This window comes from Microchirus variegatus (assembly GCF_963457635.1).
Source record: "Microchirus variegatus genome assembly, chromosome: 4".
Classification (NCBI taxonomy): domain Eukaryota; kingdom Metazoa; phylum Chordata; class Actinopteri; order Pleuronectiformes; family Soleidae; genus Microchirus; species Microchirus variegatus.
Genome location: NC_139805.1, coordinates 6,566,267 through 6,590,680, shown reverse-complemented (window position 1 = coordinate 6,590,680; position 24,414 = coordinate 6,566,267). Strand labels below are relative to the sequence as shown.

At 41.4% G+C, this 24,414-nt stretch overlaps 2 protein-coding genes across 2 annotated transcripts in view; one reads left to right on the top strand and one right to left on the bottom strand.

The window, feature by feature from the left end:
- Positions 1 to 13,686: 13,686 nt before the first annotated feature.
- Positions 13,687 to 14,385, top strand: tmem125a (transmembrane protein 125a; the record flags this gene model as incomplete). Its single annotated transcript, XM_083887437.1, has 1 exon — positions 13,687 to 14,385. One exon carries the CDS (start codon positions 13,687 to 13,689, stop codon positions 14,383 to 14,385), a length of 699 nt encoding a protein of 232 aa, XP_083743563.1.
- A 5,899-nt stretch (positions 14,386 to 20,284) lies between these two features.
- Positions 20,285 to 24,414, bottom strand: part of ap1m3 (adaptor related protein complex 1 subunit mu 3) — a gene marked incomplete at its 3' end in the record, with an annotated part of 28,477 nt that continues 24,347 nt past the window's right edge. Inside the window, exons 11-12 of the mRNA XM_083887463.1 lie at positions 23,212 to 23,287; positions 20,285 to 20,307 (exon numbers count right to left, since the gene is read on the bottom strand). Of these exons, the coding sequence (XP_083743589.1) occupies positions 20,285 to 20,307; positions 23,212 to 23,287 (99 nt within the window). The remainder of the gene's footprint in view (positions 20,308 to 23,211; positions 23,288 to 24,414) is intronic.

Genomic DNA, 24,414 nt, shown 5'->3' with positions numbered 1-24,414 from the left:
ATGATGGGAGAGTCATTCGTTTTTTGCAGATATCTGCATGAACAGATTGTTAGCCAACAGGAGGTTATTGGTCTTGGCCCATAAAAATGTGAATTATAACTTTTTACGTCTCAGTTTTGTCCAAATAAAACAAAATACATGATGCTTTTGTTGCCTGGACTGAAATACAGTTTTTTTTCTTAGCATTTCCAGTCTTTGTGTTGGGTTACTATGAAGATAACTGGCAAAACAGCCAATTAAAGGTCTATGATGAAGATGGTGGAGAAAAAAAACCCTTGGCTGCACTGTTTGTGGTTAAAATGTAAAACTGAGTAAAGGCCGGAACAGCTTTAAACAACTGCTTCCAATGTAAAGTGTGATCATCAATTTTATGATGTCAGTCTGCTGAGTTACTGCTCAGGTTTACCTCTTTTGGGTCTGCAAAAACAAAAATGTAATAGTGAGTGAAACATAATGAAACAGCATTCACTTCCAAGTCAACTAAACAAGAGGCACAGAGTGTTCCTACAACATTCTGTCCTAACCAGGACACCAGGACATGGTAATGTTAGCTTCTTTTAGTTAAACATAGAGTAAAATATGTTTTTTTTCTTTATTGGATCATTATGGTTACTACAGCAACATATGTATAACGAGTAAAAAAGAGTGATAATCATGGTAGAAAGTGAAAAGTAATTGACCTCATGTTTCTGCTTAGAAGTATTTACAGGTAAGTGAATGCAACACACAGGCTATCGAAGCCATCCATGATAGATGTTTGTCCTTTTCCTCCACAACGACTTATTATGTCAATAGTTATCAGCTGTTAAATTTCAACTAGAGTACAGAAATGATGATCGTTGAAATTTTATTATACTCATAAGTGCTGCTGATAACTCGTAAGGTGTGTGACGTGTGTGTGTGTGTGTGTGTGTGTGTGTGTGTGCGTTCATCACAGGGCTGGTAGTTGCTTCTTCCTGGATGTCGCGTTAACTTTTTTTGAGGTTTGTCTTTGTGATGGAGCACAGACAGGCAGGTTACAACCTCTCAGCTGTGAGCCGCTCGAATCAGATGTGTCCGATTCCCTGCGTTCAGACTTGTACCGCCACCCGATGGTGAAGTGGGATACTAGAGGATCCTGACGCGAGAGTATACCAGGGTCTGCGGTATGCAACGTGCAATGCAAGGCGTGTGTGCGGCATGTGACGAAAGTACACCAGAGCCTTATTTCATGCCAGTAAATGCCACTTGATGCCATAATTGACGCTTTTGAAGCCACTTCATGTTAAACAATATGATTGTCATGTTAGTTGGGCTTCAGGATATTTCAGTACTATGAGGCGCCGATTGTAAAGTTGCGCATGCGAAAATAAACAGCAACTTTTTGCCACATTAAGCAAAAAAACATGTATAAAAAAAAATTTGAATTTTTTTAATTTTTAGTTTTCACCAGATTTACAACAATATTTGTGATATTTACTTCTCATGTGAAAATATAATTTGAATGTTTAATCTGAATAAAAAATCTAAATCTAAATGTTGAATATAAATGTTACCTAAAATAACAAAAAAACATGTTCAGAAGTGTTTTCGCTCTGCCAGTTTTACCAAGTATGCGTTGGGTGGTCACTTGAGTGTACTTGGGAAAGCCATCTATCCCAGAATGCATTTCGTTATTGAAATGATCAGCTGTGCTCAGACGTCTCTGTCATCAGATACGTGGTGTGATCGATAGATTTGTTGTTGACGCGTTATTTTGTTTTTAATGTAAACGTTTTGACCTGACAGTTTGAAAAACGTTTACATAGTTTAGGTAGTTATTATCACGATAGTGTATGTTCAAGTTGATTTCCCCCGCTAGGGTGGTTTTAATTAGTTATTTGATTGTATAAACAAAGCCTGACCTCCTCGAGCTTTTATTTTGGTACATCCTGTTACCGGCAGTGTGAATTTGCATATTAGCTAAATATTTAGTTTCAAACAAAACATTTAGATTTAACATTTAGGTTTAGTTTTAACATTTATATTTAGCATTTAGATGTAAATGTATATTTAGCATTTAGATGTAAATGTATATTTAGCATTTAGATGTAACATTTATATTTAACATTTATATTTAATATTTATATTTTTTTTATTCACATTAAACATTGGAATTATATTTTCACGAGAAGTAAATATCACGAAATTCACAAATATTGCTGTAAATCGTTTTTTTTGCTAAATGTGGCAAAAAGTTGCTGTTTATTTTAGCATGCGCAACTTTACAATCGACGCCTCATACAATACAACATGTATGTCCACCGATACAAATATCACAAACTTGAGTGACTACGGATTGTGTTTTCATAAAATTATTCTGATCTGTTTTCTTTTAAAACATGCCCTCTCACATGATCACTGCAGACATGTGCAATCCTCTCTCACATTCTGGTCAGATGGCTTTGGGTGAGGCTGTCGCTCTTATTCCTGTGCTTAGTTAGGTATTTATATTTCTTTCTTACTTATGTTTCTTTTTCTGATATCCAATTCAATGCAGTGATTTTGACCAGTATCGCTCAAATACTGAACATGGTTTGGGCTCATCCCTTATAGAGCTGGTCCTTGTTGTGGTCCAGCCAGTGGAACACGACTGTGAGTGCATATATCGTTTCAAACTGTATAGCAAAAAATAAAAAAATAAATCCCCAATCACCAGATCCTTCTGCCTGAAGTGCTACCGCGATAGATGTGTCGCCTCACAGAGACAGCCTGACACTGAGCCAGTCATCTCATTCATCACAGTCATTACCACTAGTCAGTCTAAATCAAATTAGAATATGCTGGATGTCACCTCTGAACCTCCAAAAGGAGAGTGCTAGTTAAAAACAAAGACTGGAACAAAAAAAGGAAAAGAAAAGGTAGCCTCTTTTCCGTCGTCAGCAGGAGTGAAGTAGAAGGGGAGCAGCATGTTAATTGGTGATTTCATTAGCGTTTTATTATTGCAGCTGTGCACAGCAAAGAAAACCCTCAGCCTGCTCACAGGTTTTTCCTTTTTTTATTTTTCTAATCAACAGTCACTCCTTCAATGCAGGGCCCGACTCAGGGGTTATCACAGTGACTCCTCATCTCGCCTGTCATTCACTGCATTTCCCTCCAGTTTTCAAAAGAGGGAAATAGTGTCTGTACTTTTGTTTGGTAATGAAGAGCTTTTGATAAGCAGGGATATTCTAAAGGCTCATTTTTGGGGAATAGAAGAGTGGCTTATATACTTTAGGATCCACAGTCTGTACTTGGCTGAAGTTCACTGAGCTGGGTTACATTGTTGTCAGTGGCGGTGTGCATCACCACCGAGAGGAGGGTGCTCTATTTTAAGAAAGGGGAAATTTGCATTATGTCACATTAGATTTCTGAAAAAGTTTCTGGTCATTGTTGTGCATCATGCATTGATTATCTGGACATGATAATGTGTGTTTGAGTGTGCTGGGGGTGTAGCTATACACACATTTTACTGATGCATAGGTGTATTTTCAGAGCTGGGAAATAACAGGAAAGACTGAATGAGAAGTTAATAACATTCCACTAAGGAAATAATGTAAACCCAGGTGTAAGCACACTGTATATGCATGTAGAAACATGCATTATGCCTCAGGGGTTTTGTGTCAGGCTCAGTCTTTTTACCTGGAGCTAGAGGGGGGTCTTTGCTAAAGACAATTAAAGGTACATTATGTAATAAGTCTAAAGCAACTGGCCATAAAATGTCACAGAGACTCATGAATAATGTTCATATAACAAACTGAACTCACCAACAACAACAGTACAGCCAAAATATTTGCATTAAAAAAATATTTTTCGGACCACAAATTTATGTTTATGTTTTGAAACATAAACATAATTGTCAAAACATAATTATTATGTTTTGGCATGAGGCGCCACCTACTGCCGTCTACCAATCATAGCAGTCAGTAGAGTCTCAGCTGCTGAGCGACCATGGGTTTGCCAGTTACGTCTGAGCTACAATGGAAATGAAACAAAACGAAACCTAAAAGACAGGTTGGAATGTAAAAATACGCCAAGATAAAGTTTGCGGCAAAGCGAGGGTCTCTATAGGACGTGCTTTTGAACGGTGGAGAGAGATGAAAGCTGAGAGGAATTTCAAAACGGATGCAGAATTGGCTACTCTTCTCCTAGACAGGTAAGTTCAGCTTGGCTAACTAAGTTAGCATCATAGCTCGACTGTCAAGTTCTGTTTTGAACTGTTCCCTCGGTTTTGGATGCTGCCGTCCTGTAGCACCAAAGAGGGTATGGCAGCCGCACCGGTGGTGGTTGTGGCTCTGGGCAGAACAACCCGTGATGGTGGTTGTTTTATGCGTCTTTTAGTCTATTTCTAATCTAACCTAATGGTCTTCTTCTGACACTGATAGAGAGAACAACAGCAGTAGGCGAGTGGTTAAGTTGGTGGACTTGTGTAGGATAGGTTGTAGGATCGATGCCGGATGGTGTCAACATTATTTACCTTATTATTGTATTAAGCATTTATAAGCTTGGGATGCATAAAATATTACCATAAATAGATATATTCGGTGTGTGGTGGTAATTTGCCCCGCATGCCACGATGTCAAAAGTTGGCAGCCCTGCTATATAACATTATAAAAGGGGAGGCAAAAATGAAGGACAGTTCTGTCAAATATCATGCAAAAAGTTATTCCGTCTGATATATCCATCCCTAGTCAACAGCTAACGTTACCATAAATTATTTTCCATCTTGATCTTTACTGAGAGAACAAAATTGTGTGTCTTAGAGCCACTCATTTATGATAATACGCTCGCTCCTCGCTTGTTGCCAACGGAGTTACATGTCAACCGCTCTGGCAACCTCGACTCTGGAAGGGAGGGGTGGAGTGGGAGGCGTATACGACTCGCCACAGTGTTTTGATTTTGAGTGTAGTAACCGTTTTTGGCCACATTGTTACAGATGGCGCCTTTAATACCCACATCCTGTGCAAACATCTTTCTTCCCCAACACCAAAATGCCAACAGGAGAAATGAGAAGCGCTGGATGGTGAGAAAGGGGAGAGGAGGAGAAGGATAGGCGTAAGTAAGGTGTGGAGGGCAGAGGATATAAAAAAAAGGATGGATAAGAAGATAGATAGAGATGAGAGTCTGTACCTGTATGTGGAGAAGTTGTCAGGGGCCACGTTTGCTCGATTGTGCAGGTTGGGGGTGAGAAATGAGCTCAGACGGAGATGGTGGGATTAAACCATCTGCAAGGAGCCAGAGAGAAAGAGAGAGGAAACATAAGGGGAAGGGTCAGTTTAATTCTCCGGAGGCTCCAATGGCCAAAGAGTCGACAACTGAGCTTGCATGAAAAATGCCAACATGCTCACAATTGCCGTGCTGATACAGGTCAGATCTTGACCTTGTTGACCTCGTCAGTGATGGGGAAGCAGTAACGTAAATGTAAATGTAAATGTTTCAATGTAAAAATCACTCATTTCCAACACATCATGACAAATTCAGAGTTCTAGTGCAGTGCATGTGCAAAATCTGCTTTTGGGTGTGTTTTTAGTAACTTTACATGTGGGACCTTGCAGTCTGAATTGCAGTCGTTTGTTTATTCAGACATAATAATCACCCATACATCTTGCAATCGCATAACTTTTTACCCGCAGATTCAATTCTGCCAAAAGGCCCCGCTTATCCTCACAGGTAGCCCACAGTGCTGTGTGAGTGAGAGGGGGAGTGGCTACAGTAGAGCGGCAAAAGCCAATGTGTGCTTCTTTTACCAATCTACTTAACAATATCTTTTGCATTACTTATCTCAACAACGTCAAACTTGGCACTTGCACTTAGTCATGCCCAAGAGATATGCAAATAACAGACAGACACACACACACACACATAAAGACAGACGTCCCTGCAATTTATAGATAGATAATACACAATATCAATCTGATGGCGGCACTAGAAAAAAGTAATATGGTCTTCAGTATTATTATGGTTCACTTTCTGTCTATAATGTATATATTTGCAAAGTTCTAGGCCCCAATCAGATCTGATAATAACAGCTGTCCTCTAAATTCGGATCCCAAGTGTACAAGTACTAATGTTCACATTTGGCATTGGAATACCTCATTGGTGGCAATGCAACAAAAGCCGGATGAAAACCGTATAACAAGCAGAAGAAGATGCCTCATGGTATCATGTCCTCTGATGACCTGTGATTGATCGGATATACTTCCTTCACGCTGCATGCAGATACACGCGGACATTGCTTCTACTCACAAGGACACATTATGTTGTGACTGCACAGGTTTGACTGTTGCCTACGTGTTTGTGTGTCTGCATGAATGGCAGGTAGAGAACGACACACTACTCACACTGCTGCAATGTGAAATATGAGGTGTTTTTGAATGCATCATACAAATGTGGTTTTGTGATCAGATTTGTGAAGTTGGCGAGTGGACATTTGTCCTGAGAGCTGTTGACATGTGATACCAGTTTCTGAACAGGACAATGCTTTGTATTTAATTGTAGAATAAAGTGGTGGACCATAGGACCAACCACAAATCTACTCATAATTGCATTTCTCGAGCCCTGGTACTATGGCGACTAAAAAAAGAGATCACTGTTTATGGAGGATAGAGGTTATGACTGCAGCATCTGAATGATTCTAGTTTAAGGGCCACATCTGTGCATCCCCTCCCTTATTCATGTGGACTCACTTTGATTAAGCTTGTAAATCAGGACGATAATCACACAACACTTTCTCGGGATGAAGTGCAAGTCTGAGGTGTGAGCTTTAAAGATGAGCTGCACAAGATGAAATACACCGGCAGAACAAAGCAGGGAAGAATTACAGAAATATAAAAGCTCTGCTCAGGTGATGCCGTTGTGCGGGGAATTTACAATACAGTATGTGTAGGTGATGTAAAGGTCTGTCCTGTCTCATTTTTTCTCTGAGGTTTTTTTTGGGATGTCAGACCGAGGACAGGGACAGTGATTTTTTGCCATTGTCTTCCGAACACAGTGAGGCTCTCTGGGTGCATCAGCTGTCCTCTGTGACAAAAAAGAAAGATCCAGCTCGTCTTTATAAAGACCTATTCAGCATATTTCTTTTCTTTGCAAGCCCCCAAAACCAAAGGACAGCAGTGAAGGCTCAGCACAACCTTACCCCAAAGCCTTTCCCTCCTTACTCCTCCAAACCCCCTTATTCCTATTCCTCTCTCCAGCCACTTCCCATTTTCCAACACTTGCTTCAGCCTCTGTCCCATTCAGAGTCCCAGATGACAGCTCAGAAACATCCGTTTACACTCCCACACCACACGAGCCTTCTTTCCTCTCCCTCCAGTCCCTGTGGCGCTTGGCACCAACGCCATTCACATAGACAGATGGAGCCGACCCTGACCCCTCTCCTTGCCCTTGGGGACATAAAAAAAAGAACCAATGTCTGACTAGAAGAGAAGGTGCTGAATGTCATTGAGGGCAGTCGGGAAGAGAGAAGAGACTATTGCTTTTTCATCACAGTCTCCCCATCGCACGACAGGAAAGTCAGAGGCAGGGCCGGGATCTTAATCCATTGACAAAATTCTAAATACAGTAAAACATTTGAAAGCTATAGGGAGGCACAAGAACGCCGGTCTAAAAATCTGCTGACGAGGAAAACCTGCCGCTACATTCTAATGTTGCTGAGGTTTTTATCTCAATGCCACAAAAGTTACATTCTATCCCCTCTGCGGTGATTTTAAATGAATTACAGTAATAAAAACTGCAGGTGCTGTCAAAGATATTGCCGTTTTAACATGCAATAAGAGTAGGCAGTCTGCTTTCTTCGCTGTGCTTTTCCCTCTTCTGAATAGAGCACAAAAAGCCTTTCCGCTGAAAGTAAACACAAAATACATATGGGACTCGAGACAAAGTTTCCCTCGATGCGTGCGTGCGTGTGCACACACATCTGAGCTGCGTCTGATTCACTGCACCTCTGCCGACTGATCAAACAACCACTGCGTGTCGACGCAACTTCTACACGTCTACAAACAATCCCACCCGAGTGTTTTTTTTTCACTCTGCTGACCGGCACTCTGATCAACATCTAATGCCCGACAACCAGTCTTTTAAAAGGAGCCGCACATCAACAATAAAATGAGACACTAATGGCTAGAGAAATGAATTCAGCGGGCCAACATAACAGAGGGGGGAATACCGTTGTCCCAGAGCTTCCCAGGTAATTGGAGTGCAGTATAGTGTGGGTTTTTTTTTAACTCCACACACACAGCACAGCTCCTCTCTCTTGACCTTGCAGACTGAAAACTTGGAGGAGGCAGAGACGCAGACACAAAGAGAGAGAGAGAGAGAATCACAGAGTATGTCCAAGGTTTACAATTATCTTTGTGATTTCTCTTCATTACTCAGGCTGCATTAGCATAACAATGAGTGTCTGGACTTTCAGCGTCTCATTTAAGTTTTTCGATGCATCCCGGACACGCTTAAACATTCCTGTCACTTACAAACACCCGGTTTGAGAAAAGTAATCTCAAAAAAACATGTTTTATACTATACTATACCGTTTACCTTTATGTAAACTGCTGCTTTCTAGATGAGCAGGTTACTGTCAAGTTCAGTTAAGTTCTGAATCCACATCTGGAGCAAAGGAAGGGGATAAAGTGGATCATCAGTAATGTGTTTTTCACTTCTTTTCACCGTCCGATATGCGAGCATCCATCTTTTCTGAGTAATATGCAAAGAGGCTGGGAGAAGTGTGAAACTTCACAGCTGTGGCGTGATGATTCGTCACGAGACGTGACACGCAGTCGGATCCTGAAGGTTCCTGGTGCACACAGGTGTGACGGACTAAAATGTTAAATTCCCCTAACTTACGGTTTAAGGCCACATTATACTTCTCCGACTGCGTAATGCGTTATCCGACTGCGTAACCAAAGAGAGCCCTCGAGCCTTCATACTTCTGCGTCGTGGACGGATACGCGCTGCAATTTCCCGCCCGACACATAGACTCTACGATAGCTCGTCTCCGACTGCACGAAATATTTTTTAAGTGTCCGTCACTCCGTCAAGGGACAACGGAGACGGCAAGAGCTGCGATTGGTCCTCAGGACAGGCCGAGCTAAGCTGCTCTGTGGCGGCTCACAGTGAGCACCGAGCGTCCACAGAGGCGGAGCTGATCACCGCCGACAACGTCGCTGCCAAACTATAAATACGTCATATCTTAATACACAATCCACATGTTTAGACTTTAAATGGCTAATTTCTCGCCTCAAATTATCTTAAAACTGCGTTCCGTGACACAAAAAAATGAGAAACGGCCACTGTTTCAACAACAACAGCCTTTCTCTCTCTTTCTCTCTTGGACGCCATTGCTCACTGTAGCCAAAATCACAACAACCTTGCGCAGCGACCCCTATTTTTCGACAGGGCTCTGCGTAACCTACGCAGAGCACTTTACGCAGGAGTATAAATTGGGCTTTATACTGTGCTACAACGAGGATCATGCAAATTCAGTTCAAGCTGTTTTTGGCTGCTTTGCTTTTAACAGACCAGGACACTGTTAAAAAAAAAACTAACTTGAAGTTGAGTTGTGTAGGAGGTTTGCAAGCCTTCTGTAACCTGTTTTCTTTTACTTAAGACGAGGCCGGGGCAGAGTGAAGCAGTGAGTCAGTGCTTTTGTAAAGATATTTATGAGCCTGGTATGACACGACTGATATGGAGTCCAGAGGTCATGTAAGTGATAGAAGAGGGAAGGCAGACACAGTCCATCAGTTCAGTCTCCCTCGCTCGGTCTGTGTGTGTGTGTGTGTGTGTGTGAGAGAGAGGAACACAACAAAGATGTACTGGAGTCATTAAAGGTTCGATTTCATCTCATGATCTTTGTTGAATGGCTTCGTCTCTTCCCTTTATCACCCAGTTGTTTCCCTGTCACACTTTACGACGAGCCGCCTTCTAAATCAGACCCTGATATCTGACTGTGCGGTTGGCCGCTGTATGAAGATGATCTTTTGTTGTTTTTTTATCACCTTTGTTGCTTGAACCTCACACAAACACACACACACACACACACGTGGATACACAACTAAATTATCGTGCTATTTCTGTAGCACTACCTGTCGGTGACACTGTGCTCAGACCAGCTGGGATTAATTAGTGACTCAAAACACACACACAAACCCTGGCTTCATTAGTGAGTAAGCACACATGCGCTAGCATGAGCTTCACCTTTTAGTTGGCCTTATTTAAAGTATTCACTCTAGGAACACACACACACACACACACACACACACAAAATCATCCATCAGAGACAGAATGTGAAAAGCTTCCAGAACAGCATGTTGCCAATAAACACCCCTCGTCCTCCACCTCCTCCTGCTGTAATTACCTCACTCTTCTTTTCACACCTTGTGTATGCACCTCATATCTTTTCCATGTCATGGTGATAATGCTCTGCGCTCGACACACGACGCCCCGGCGCACACCAACACCAAAAATGTCACCTCGTGTTTAGTTCACAAACAGTTCCGTCACTGCTTCTTTGCAGCGAGAGTTAGAAACACGACGATTTCCAGGACTGCATGTAAAAACCAACGCAATACTTGCTCACTGTGACACGTTTCGTTATACCGCACAACAGTGTTTGTGTTCGCAAAAAATCCTTCCACCCAGTGTGGACGAGCTGTAAATCCTGTCAGCTTGTGTCGGGGTGTGTGGGCTTGTGCCGCCACACTGCTGATTTTGATAGAAATAAAGCCGCTGACAGGTTTTTAAAGACAAGCTGTCAACAGCCATAACCTTGAGGATGATTGTTTGTGTGTGAATGTGTGTTTGCGTGTGCCTGTGTGTGTGTGTATGCAGTTTATGTTTACATGCGCGTGTTATGGGGGTGTGATGAGGTTACAAACTACAGTAGAGAGTCAATATGCTGATGTAAGGGAAAGAATGAGGAGACAATGGGGAATTAAACTGAATTTACCGGCTATAATTAGCCTTTGGCTGATATGTGGCAAACATGTAGCCGATGTATACACACACACACACATACACACACATAGGGGAGGAAAAAAATAAATATTAACTGAGCTCAAGGTGGTGGACAGTTGAAATAGGATAATTTATCAAGTGAACTACTGTGGGTGAGTTAAAGTGAAAAGAGTGGGAGGAAATTTACATTTGCACAGTGGCTGTTTGATTCTGTGTGTGTGTGTGTGTGTGTGTGTGTGTGTGTGTGTGGGATGGGGTGTGTGTGTGTGCGCGTGTGTGGATGGGCATTATTTATTCTATCAGCAGCTGATGCTTGTTTTATTTCATCCACTCGCCTCTGCAGTGGAAACTCATTAGTATAGTGATAATGAAAGATAGAAAAAGGTTGCCAGTGTCAGCACACAAACTTTTTTTTTTTTTTTTTTTTTACACAGTCAAAACTGTTTTTTTTTGTGTGTGTCCCTATTCCACTCACAACTTTAATTTGATGGATTTTTATACTCCAGCCTCTGCAAACAAAGTTGGAAATTTAAAGACGAACCTAAGCTGAATGACACATTGTTATTTAAAAAAAAAAAAAAAAAAAAAAAGCTGAAGGAAAAAACATGAATATGACAAAATTCTGAGGAGGAAAATTGGGTAATCATTAAAAGATAAATGTGAATTAGTGCAATGGAAACAGATTCAGAAAAAACAGGACGATGTCTACAAATGTGACTGAAACATTACTCCAGTTTCAAGAGGAGGAAAGTTTTGACTGATGACCAAAACCACAGCATCCCCAACTTAGAACAAGAAGTAAACATGAAGTAATGAAACCGTCCATCAATAGCGACTTCTGTCATAAAGTGCTTTTGTGATTTAACGCCCAGTCTTTGTTGCACAACGGTGGACGGAAATGCACATAAATTGAAATGAATAAATACATTTTCTGTTACAGTTTTTCAGAAAATGTGGTTCAAGGAAACCAGGTAGATTTGATCAGAAGCACGTTCACTTACACCAGAGCTTTCTGTAGTTCTACATCACTAGCCTTATACTACTCACCTTCACAATCTTTCAAGATGCAAGAAATTAAACCACATATATATTTTTTTTACAGACTGGCGTTTATTTAGTTTCTTTTCCATCTTACTATTATCCTGACCCTTGAAGCTGACACTTATATTATCTCCCTTTAAACTGTTGCTGTCATTGAAGTGATGGCGAGGTAAACAATTTGTGAATCTATGCAAGTCCATCATAGCGATAGGTTGTAAAAGTTTGTTTTGATCTAGACTGATAAGTTATAATGGTACAACACCTATTACCAATTTAGTACTATGAAATGTACTAAACCATCTTGTTGCATTTGTTAAAGTGGACCTAGACCGGAAGTTCCAATTAACGCTGTTTTTTTAGTGTGTATCTGCATCATAACCTTGTTTAAGAAGCCCTGAAGGTTCTAAACAAACAGTTCAGCCACTGCTGAGAACGCTGTGTTTTATTGTAATCTCAGGCTCAGCGAGATCTCTGAAAAAAAACCTTTTGGTTACGTAAACAGCGGTTCTCCTGAACAGCAGATCCTCCTGCTCCGGGCACTAGTCCGGGCACATCCGGTTGCGTACATTGAACCGTAAAAGAAGAATAACGTCCGTTGTGGAGGTGTTTCACGAGCGACAGTGTCTTCTGACTTCTGGGTCTGACTCTGCGTCTAAGTCCTAAAAGGGACTGCGGCGGGGAGTCGTGAAGAAGCTATTTTTAAACATTGTTAAAACAATGTTTTTATTATGAGTAGCAGTGCATCCACCGTTCCAGAGGGGGGAGCTGTGCTTCTGAGAGCTGGTGTGCTGAATATGTCACTTCTGGGTATTGGCCAATCACAAGACAGTTGGGAAGGCTCTACGCTGGCGGGCCAATCACAACACACTCTGTCTTCTGGGTGTGAGATTTATGTCTGAAACACAGCAGCTGAGGAGAGCGTCAGTGAGGAGAGATTTCTATATTTCTATCTAGGTTTTTGAGCATAAAAACAAGTTAATGTATGTAAGTAGAACTCCATAACTAACATACATGTGCAACAGGACCACTCTATGTGAGCTTTAAAGGTTCAGTGTGCCTCTCCCTTTAAGCCTGGAGGACAAAGTATATATTGGTCTGCAGGTAAAATGAAGGGTCCAGTGGTGGTACAACATGACCCACAGCTCCCAGTTATAAAAAAAAGTGCTCATTCTAAAGTCACATGAATATGTTTTAAAGTGGGGATAAAAACACTTCCTATATTCATAATTATGCTTTCATATCACATAAATTACTTCCCATTTCCTGTTGATTGAGTTCCCTCAGACAAATCTCTTTTGAACCAGCAAAGTGGCTTAGGGCAAATAAACTTGGCACGATGAACCACACGCTGTACAAACCCTGTTACATCATCTGTCTTCTCTTCCAGATGACTGCTGCCACTCTGCAACACCAAATTGGAAATCTCGTGCATGTGTGGATTCTTTGCTTTGGATGCTGATCAGCGGTTTCATTCAAAAGGAGGCACAGGCCCTGAACTGATTTATCTGCCATAGAACCAGGGGCGGATAAACCCTCTACCCTCGACGACCCACACTTCTCTTATGTGGAGCAGCTTCTCAAAACATCTGGAATTTTGTGCTGATCCGTACACGCTGGTGGAAGTTTAAGAACTTAAAAAGATTACTAACTGGATGACGTGGTGGCGGCTTCTCTACTCAGCAGGCAGGGAGTGGCATTAAAATGCCTGAACTGCATGACTTTCCCCCCCTGAGAGAGAACAGTGTCCCTGAACTGGGCTTAAATGGACCGGCAAACCCAGCTCAGATTCAGCACAGCATCCTGGAGGAGCAGGTGGAGCTGTGGTGGTTCAGAGATCCCGGGAAGTCTCTGCTCTGCTACTGCGTGTCTGTGCTTCTAATCCTGGGCTGTGGGCTGGGCGGAGTTGGACTCCTCTCCACCACCACGAGTGTCTCGAGTGAGTGGCGGCTGGGCGCGGGCACGGCCCTCTGCCTGCTCGCCCTGGGAGTCCTGCTCAAACAGCTGCTGAGCTCGGCCGTGCAGGACATGAACTGCATTCGGAGCCGACGGCGAATCGACATGCTGAAAAGCGGCGGTTTATCCGACCTCCTTGTGGTTTTGATTACTGGCCTGTCACTGTTAATTTGTGGAGGGGTCCTGCTGCATCTGGCCCTGGCTAACCACATGCCCAAGCCCGGTCAAGCCCTTAATGACATGTACATCTCCGGAGTGGTTTTGCTGGCAGGAGGTGGGGCCGCGGTAGCGGGTGTCGGGATTTACTCCGTTGTGATTATCCTGTTGGAGAGAACGAGACACGGTCGGCGGTTGGCGGACCGGGTTTGGAATATTTTCACCGTTTCCGGGCGCATGGAGCACCAGGCTCGCAGAGAGACTACATCCAGTCTGGCTAATCTCATATGAGACGTAACCAGATCGAGACTTGTGTATGTTTGCCTCATGCTCGTGTTAAATTAGCCACATGACAAGAGTAATTGGGCCATGCAAATTATTATTATTTTTTTTTTTCAGAATTCTGACTTCAATCTGAGAATTTTCTCAGAATTCATGCCCCCTTTTTTTTTCTGTCAATTTGTTTTTTTTACATGTGGCCCTAACACTCCATAATAATTAAAACACTGCTTACATGTTTCATCTTTTTCACCACGTCAGTGTGCGTATGAGATTAAAAAAAAAAAAAAAAAGTGTGAGTTCGTAGATGTTATTAATAGCTCGCAGAATGAAAAGACCGAGGAGAAGCACAATGACAAAGAATGGATTAACTATAGTGCGATTGCTCTGAGAGGCATTTCAAAGTTAAAAACAATTATCATTGTGTAATTAATACACCACAAGTACCACAAGAGACTAAAAGGTGCTGCCTGTGGCGGCAGGACAGAGGTCACGTCACTGACAAGAAGAGCTGTGGGTTTGTATTTTAGGATGTTATTTTTTAAATGAAAAGCACATATTTTTTAATGCTGGCAATGAATGTTAGTTTGGAATTAAACACATAGGTCTAACATGTTAGCATAACTTGGTTCCATTTGAAATTATCTTGTTCATTGTATAAACATAAGGTCGACCCAAACATTAATGTGAATCATTCATCTATTAATTGCTTCTCTCATTGTAGAAGTTTCATGGGTATAAAGAACCACCTGGAAATGTAAATAGTAACCACATAAACATGTAATATATGGGTAAAAGACTGTAGAGTTGCAACAAAATTTGCAATAAAAAAAAAAAATTTACCTCGACAATGGGTGACAGATTTAACGCTGGTTCAATTAAGAATTAAAATAACTTTCATCTACTCAGTTGATAATGATGGTGTGTGTTTTGAGACAGATGTGAATCAATAACATGGTTGTTGTTGTTGTTGGAGAAATATAATAACAAAGCACTTTAGACTGTATGAATAATTATGGATGATTTGTTTTTTTAAATTGTCCATCAACACAGTATTTGTGTAGCACCTTGTTTTCTTCTATATTGTTTTATATTAAACTGAATCAAACGATCGTGTGTAATGTGAAGCACTCGACGCACGAGTCGCGGTTTATTCAGAGTTTTGGTTTATGCTGACTCATCTGCTTTTTTTTACGTTTTGGATGCTTTTTTATTTTATCATGAATCCCTTTGGACGACAAGCAATACGCCCAGATGAACTAAATGTGCATCACCTACTAAACAGACATTTGGTTGATCATTTTGGTAAATTAAATGTGTTTCTCTCAGGGGCTTGTGGAGAAGTAAAGCAAAGAATAAATAGGTTGGGTGAATACTGTACTTACATTCTTCAGACGAGCAGGAAAGATCCACTTCATAAATGCCGCACTGTGTATGATGAATGTAATCCACTCTCCAAAAGTATGCACAGTTTCTAGCTTGACCTCCAGAAGCCCGAACTGACAACTCTGGGCTCATCTATGGACTCAGAGGCATGACTCACAGTCACAGGCTTTACAGAGTGACTTCTACAGAGTGACAGGCAAAGCTACAGGATCATGTGGCTAAAAGAAAAAAGAGTCCACAAACAAAGTCCAAAATCTAATATAGCAGGAGAACAAGAGGAGAAACTCTGAGGAACACATGACACGAGGGAATGAGGAGAGAATCACTCAAGGTGGTGAGGTGATTGAACACAGGTGAAGCAAATTAGAGCAGAGCAGGTCATCAGTGCGAGGACAGGAAGTGAGGTCATAAGAAGCAAAGAGAACTGAAATAGTACAAAATAAAACAGGAAGTGGTTTTTGAATTCTAAATTCCAGGCCTGACTTACAAGAATTGAATAAAGTCTTTGTTAATACCTGTGATTTTACTGTTAAAACGTATTAAAATGGCTGCTGTGCATGGGTCTCATTACTACTACTTTTCAAGGAAACTTGTGTCAAAGTGTGTTGCCCCCAAAACTGAGGCCACCAGTTCCTGTTTTCCTTTTCTTTTCTTTTCTTTTTTTTTAAAGCAATGTTAGAGAAAATGGATGTTGCAGATGTCTTTAGGGCTTTCTTGAAATGTTTAAAACAAAAGGAAATGGCATGGAACCGTCTCACTGTAAGAACCTGCAGGTGAACGCAAATGACCCAAAACAAAAAAAACAAAAAATAGCTAGTTGTACGATGGTGCTTTGGCTTCTTTCTGCCTCCTGCTGAATAAAAGTCCATTAATGCAGTGATAAGTGCAACCGAGAAAGACAAGACATTCACTTGAGTAAGTTGAATATACAAGTACGTATGTGAAAGAAATATTTTTATGTGCTTATTTTTATTTCAGTTGAAGAATCCTAGTGGAGCTCTCGGCCCACAATGATTATTATTCATTATTTTAATCCTGATTCAGCAGCCAGAGATGACAGTCGCATAGTGAGTACTTATTATTCTCTCTGAGGCAGAGAAGGAGCAATGACTGCTGGAGAAAAAACAAAATCCATTACATCAACATAGACAGTCATTGAATTTCAGTGTGCTTGCAAAAGTTTGAAGTGGGTTGTCAATATGCTTAATCATCTTTCACGGAATTGGGGAAGTCTGCAGTCTGCAGACACCGCTCTGTTGTCGGTATTGAGTCTTGCCTCCAGAAAGATGTCAAAAAACAGTGACTGTTAAATGCAGGGGGGGGAAAAAGAAGCAATTTCTGTCATTGACACTTGTGAGATGCAGTGTGACTAATCATTTGATGTGAAATGTAAATGAAGTTAGCAGTGATTTCAAGAGAAAATTCCTCACATTGTCTCAGAGAAGAAGCTCAGAACAGGTCCTGCATTGAGTCTCATTTGTACGCATGTGTGCGAGAGTCACGCCTCTTTATCCGTCTACACACACACACACACACGGGCCTATTGCCTTGAGATGAGAGCGGGGGGGGGGGGGGGGGGGGTCACACAGTTAACCATTGTTGGGTTTGATGATAGACAGCAAAGTGGAGGCACAATGCACAAGGCAGCAATCTGTCGGGGGCTGGTGCTGGTATAGACTAGCACCACTTCCCTCCCTCTGTCGACCGCATATACACACACACACACACACACACACACACACAGAAAAAACAAGGTTAATGCCGCATTTTACAGACAACTCATAAATCCTGTAATCCTAAGTTTACAGTAGAGTTGCAGCCTGTGTGTCCATGCATGACAGCGAGAGGTGAAGGGAAGATATGTGAAGAGAGAAACATGAGTGTGGGAGGAGAGGAGTCAGACAGACCAGGACAGGGAAAAGTATCCGAGAAACAACCAACGTGAAGCAGACATGTGTCCTGCTACAGTGTAGTGTGTAGTGTTTTAACATTTTAATACTCCCATTTCTCCCAAAATTGAGACGATTGTAGTAAGTGTACTCCAGGAGTTTTAAAATGCACGTTTTGCTATATCTTTGACACAGTTGTTTTTAGTTTGATCATTAATCTGCTGTCGTCATATCGTGAACTCTTACACCTTCACATTTTCCACTAGAGTCATGATCTGGTCTGCTCTATATCAGGATTATTGTGACCACACCCATGCCTGAATGGCATATTCTTTAACCCTTAAGAGTTTCGAGGGACATTTTCTGCCATTCTGTTTTTTAGTTAAGCTATTTTGGCTGTAAATAAATGTTTTGGTAAATATTAGAACTGTCATATCAGTTCCTTATATGAGCTGAAATTGATTAAACAAACAGTGGGGTTGTGTAAACATACTGGCCTTTAAATGGTTAAAATCTCAAAAATATTATTAATATTTGATGTGTATAGTCCAGGCTGAAGTAGTTTTAGAAGACTGACTAATTTAAAGTGGAAAAAAAAAAGTATATATACCATTTTTACAGCAGTTTTTGGGAAGGTGACATTTTCTGCCGCTAGGAACAAATAAGTCAGTTTTCAGGAACTCTTAAGGTGTAAGACTACTTATTTTCAGCTTTCCCAAATATAAATTCTTAGATGATTGACGATTGTATTTTAATGTAAATTAGATGTCTTCGTTTTATATATTTGTGGTTAAACGTGTATGGCTACGTCTACAATTTTTTTCTGCATTTCAAGGTATTTTATTATTCGTCGATCACAATCTGACGCACAAAGACGTGAGACACAACAAAGAAGATTCTCTCACAAACTGGATTTTAAAAAACAAATACAAAAAAAAAAAAATGTTTATTTCCAAATATATCCCTTTGTTTCCTATGGACAAACAGCAGTTGATAAATTAATGATGATAACACATTTATTAAAAATCCTCATTGGTTTTTTTTCCCCCTTTGACAGTGAGTTGATGTGGTGCAATTCATCGACAACAGAGGCAGGGAGGAAATTACACCACCAACTACTGTGAAGAAGAATAGAAGCCTCCTGCAAAGGTCCACATATAAAAAGTAACCAGTCATGAAAAAAAAAAAAAAATCACGATTACCTCAACATTTTGTCAGTATTCTGCAAAGAATCAAACCCCTTGAGGTGAATTCACTTTTGTCTTACCGCTCTCTCCATCCTGATCCTATACCTTTCTTGCCATTCCGAGCATTTTCCACAGGAGACTAACTAAAGTGCAATATAAACATATACAGATAACAACATGACAAATTAAGGTCTGCGCCGTAATCTTTCAGTGTGTTCGTCAGAGCAGCATGCTGATTTTTTTGAGCACGAGGACAAGGTTACAGGCCCCACGGGAGTGTGTCGGCGATATTACGTTACACTGCCAACGCCTCTGACAATATTGTGCCTTATTAATCATTGATTTGGTCACTGGTGTTAGCTTCAGTGCACCGGGGGGATTATGCTCACTGTTCTAAAGGTGATGATACATAGGTGTTTTTTTCTTTTCTTTTTTTAAGGCAATGGACTTATAATGTAGCAGTTCAGGCAAAACATGTGCCTTCAACGAACATGAAGATTAATTAATAATGTATAAGGAAGATAATGTGGTGTAGTGGTTCAAATCCTAGACATAACATTTGATTTCTTCTGCAGAAAGGGGAAAACAATGAAATAGAACCTATAATTGTGTAGCATTATGTCTCTTTTAGAAAAGCTAAGTGATATTAAGCAATCACAATGACTGAATTCTGGACAACATGATCTGTTCTGCATGTTCCATATTTTTTAAGGGGAGAGCAGAGATCTAAATAGGTAAGGTTTCTTCCAATGCTCAATTTGTTCATCTTACACATTTTGAGTAAAACTATACTATATTGTCAAGTGTATACAATTTAGGAGGACTTATTAGCAGATATTGCATTTAAAATAAAAATGTTTGGTTTTTGTAGCCTTTCAAATAAAAACGTATGTTTCGTATTTAGAAGCAAAACAAACAAAGAGCAACACCCTCTCTGGTATGCAAAGGCCACCATAGTTCCCTGACACACTTGGGAAAGGGAGGAGGTGTCTGTCTGACCACCGGATGGCACTATTTCTTACACAGTGGCCCTTAAAATTTTTTTTTTTTTTTTTTCCCAAATTCACTAAATTGACCTTGTGGGACATTAAAACAAATGAGCTTGACAGAACCACGGGGGCGTCACCAAGTTAACAGTTCATCATTCACTTTAACTTAAGTCCTGAGGAATCTTTATAAAAAAAAGAAGAAAAAAAAGTCACAGGTCAAAGGTTATGCAACAGTTTTTCCCGTTTGTGCGGAGTTTGGAAGAGCTGATGATGATGATGTCTGGTTTCCGCTCACAGTGGATAAAAATGTCATGTGTCCTCCTGCACTTGTCCTTTGCTGTCCATTAGAGCAGGAGAGGAGAGAAGAGGGGAGGAGAGGGAAGGAGAGACAAGAAGACGAGAGGAGAAAAGAGGAGAGATACAGCAGGAGAATCCATTCGTCTAGCAGCATCTGTGCCCTTTAGTTTGTCCGGAGCTGGTAATCTGCCAAAAAAAAAGTAGCAGAGCATTAACACAGTTTTCTTCCGCTCACCACCGCTGCACATCACATCACTGCCAAAGTGAGGCTGATTAAATCCCTAAACAAGATGTCAACAAATACAGACTCTAGTGCCTCTCCATTAAAGCATATTATTAATATTTAATATAATAACATAGTGAAATATTAGAATGGAATGGAAATGTTCAGCTATGTTGCAAATAACTTAGGGAGAACCCCTGCATTTCATCACAACAGCGACTCTGGGTTTTAAGGCAAATTTACAAAGCTAACTGAAAATCCAGCCTTGGGACATTAACTGAAAACTGAAATGTTGTTTTTTTTATTTGTCGAAGTCAGAGTTTCATCCATGCATGATAAACAGAACAAGGGATCGTCAGTGTTTCAGTAGTAAGAGCTGTGTACATTTGAGTTTTTCTTGCTTTATTCAGCCAAAATCCATCCAACTTCTACAACTTTATCCCCCACAAGTGTGGCAGGGGGCGCTGTGCTAATCTCAGCTGACATAGGGCGGAGTCACACCCTGGACAGATCACCAGTCCATCACAGGGAGACAACCAAGCATTCACTCCCACCTATGGTCAATTTAGAGTGTCCAATTTCCCTAATGGTGCGTTCCAGAGCCCGTCCAAAACCAGTTGGACGTGGGACTTATCCTACCTCCAACTAGAAAAAGTGTACTGGAATGCCTGTCGAAGTGGGACCTCCTACTAGCGAAGTCGGGGGCTGATCGACCTACCCACACTTCACCAAAATGAAGTCGGAGAATAATGCCGGCGCCCATGGAGTCACATGAATAGGCTATAAACGTTACTTTTCTGCGAGTAGAGTCGTTTTAGACGCAGCAATTTTTATCACAACTTGTTTTTCATGTTATGGCGTGAAACTGTTGTCGTCGTCGTTATCTGTTAGCATGAAGATATGTAGGTAAAAGTATACTCATGACGTTACATATCGATATGTATCGCTTTTTACAAACTGCTTGCTTGTGTATGTAAGTAGACTGAATTGCTGACAGTCAAAACGCGTCTTCAAACATAAAGGGAAAGCGCCACGTTTTCTAACATTCGACTTCAATTGCTGGAACGAAGTAGGAGCTAGTACAATTCAGGTAGGATAAGTCCCACATCCCATTTGTTTGGATGGGCTCTGGAACACAACATAACTGCATGTTTTTGGACTGTGATAGGAAACTGGAGATCCCGTAGAAAAACCCACGCGCACACACAGGGAGAACATGCCAACTCCATGCAGAAAGGCCCTTGCTCCAACCGGGTCGTGAACCCGGGCCTTGTGCTAACCACTACACAAGCTGTGTGGTTTAATCTCACGATACCCATGTTTTGCCCACCTAATAGATACTACTCTGCTAGTCTACTACTCTGAATATGAACAAGTTCTTATCGTGACTATATCGGCAATCTCAAAATCACATCATATCAAATATTATTAAGCAAAGATCAAGTCCTTTGCATTATCATTTTCTGCACTGTGACGCTGGCTGATCATACCATCCTTGTGACAATGAAGTCATCACTCACTGCTGTGCAGAACGGCCGTGAAATGCATGTTCATCGCACATTAATAAGTCAGTGTACAGTACGGGGCGATTGTTTAATCAGCGTGAGTGTGTCTGTGTGGAATGCTGACTGAAATGTGATCATCGCCACCCCCCCCCCCCCGCGGCCTCACTCCTGTGCACTGCTGATCGTAACAATAAGCGAAAGGTGATAGCCTCCTCTCCAGTCGGCCCAAATTCATCACTCTTCCTTCTCTTACTCATCTTTTCTATGCCACCCCTCTCTCCCTCTCTCTCTTTCCACCTCCCTCTACTTTACTTCCTTGCTGATGTTAAAGCAAAGGCAACAGTAACCTTGGCATTTGCTGAGTGCCACCCTGAGAGCCTCCTGGCAACTCGGTGGCATCTTTCAACCTCTGCAGCCCCAGACTTGTATCTGACAAATCCAGGTAATGGATATGAGTGATGTGACAGAGCCAGGAGAATCCCTTGTGTGCATGGTAGGTATGAAATGTAAAGATTTCTGCTGGGCGGTTCGGGTTCGGTGGAGGCGTTGAGCTCCAATCTCCATATTATTTCCATTTGCTTCCCAATGAGATGATTTTGCTGCGGTTTCATCAATACACTGTAGCTTTTACCGTGGCAATAAGCGGACGAGGTGCCATCTGTCTAAAAACCAAGTGTGCAGTGGGTTGATGAAACTTCAAAGCTCACAAACGTGAGTCTGATAAATGTGACGAAGACGTATTCATTCCCATTTTAAACTCAGAATCCCAGGTGCTGGCTCAGCCGAACCACATTCGACCGACTCTTCTTGACTCTTCAGCTGAATTCAAATTTAGACAACACGCACGTAACCCCGGCCTGAACTAAGAAATCCATGCCAGAAGTCAGAATCCCTGATCGAGGTTTTCTATCCGTGGCATCCTGTGTGGTGTCAGTCTGAGCCCCTGAGGCCATGGCTCATGGTGATAGAGCCAGGTAATGGATATGATGGACGATTTCGCAGCTGGGTTCATTCCTGGGGCACACACTGAATAGTGATGTCGATAGACAGACTTTAACAACGCTCGCGCAAGGAAAACATTGCATTTAACCTCAGGGTAAGCTCTGATGTGCCCGTGAAGGGTTTAGACTGATGCCCATAAGAAGCAAGAACCCTCAAACTGTGCTTTTGATTTGAGATTTAATCTCGTCAAATTAATTGAATATTTAGTTTTATTTAACTTCAAATTATCTGATGCTTTGATCTGACATAATGATGCCATCAACTTTGATTTAAAATAAAATAACCCACACTGACTTCCACATTTTGAAATACAAAGATTTTAGTTTGTGTTAAGTCTATTCCAGTGTGTTATTTTCTCACCTCCACTTTGTGTAATGTAGCGCACCCATGGTAATGCCTGGTAACCGCTCTTCTCTATGATCTTCAGGTATCGCACCTGAGGGACAGACAGGTAAAAAATAGACACGGCAGTTATTTCAGTACTGATACACAAACACATACTGACTTCTACTCTACAGTCCAGTCATTTTCCAAAACAAAAACATGTTTCATTTCCTTAAACGTTTTATGGCTGACCAAAAATATTTCATCACTGTGCTCCCAGTGGCAGTTTCTATTCTTGACGACCATTCACAGTTGTTTTACACTGCAGCTGTTAACATCCTCCTATTCGCAGGCACGCACGTTCATTCATAAATGACTGCTCTACGGGCCGTTGTATCGCCCCTTGGGGACAAATAAAGTTTATTTAATTGACTTGAACTGAATTGGAATACAGCACATGTATATGTGGTGCTGTTTCTATCACATAATAACCACATCCATTCACAAGCTGCTGCCCAAGGACATGTGAGCATGCAGAGTGGAGGAGCTGGGGATCAAACCGCAAACCTTCTGAGCCCGAATCACTTATTACAATTGTAATTCCTACCTGCACATTTTTTTTTTAAATTAAAGTCAGTTGGATTATAAGGACAAACTAACAGGTTTAATTTGGGATATTACAGAGCTGTGATAAAATGAATAAAAGATAAAAACCTGAAGCATTCCAAGTTTTCAACACTGAAATGGGGGTCAGCTGTAAAATCATGTGCAGCCTATTTAATATCCTATTTGCCATTATCATTTAATGGCAGTCCTGCATCATTGTAAGATTTACAGTATAGCACAGTGGAGCTGTGACAAAGTGAGTGAGGGGATTTTTTTGTGACAAGGTGTTTTTTGGATTGTGAGGAGACTTTAATAAGTCACCTATTTATTCTCTCATTATTAACCTCCGCCAAGGAGGTATATGTTAGCATCATAACTCGAAAAGTCACGGACGGATTTGGATGACATTTTCAGGAACTGTCCGCAATGGGACCAGGAACAAGCAAATAACCAGTGATCCGCTCCGTAGAAGCTATCACTGGTTACAACACTCGCTGTCTGACCCAGGCACGCCTGCAGGGTGTATTTTCTAGGCACTGAGCTGCCTTGGAGGAGGTCCGTGCTCTCTGGGTGCTTTTCTAGTTACAATTGTCACTGCAGTGCGATGTGTGAATGTAAAAACACTGCACTAGT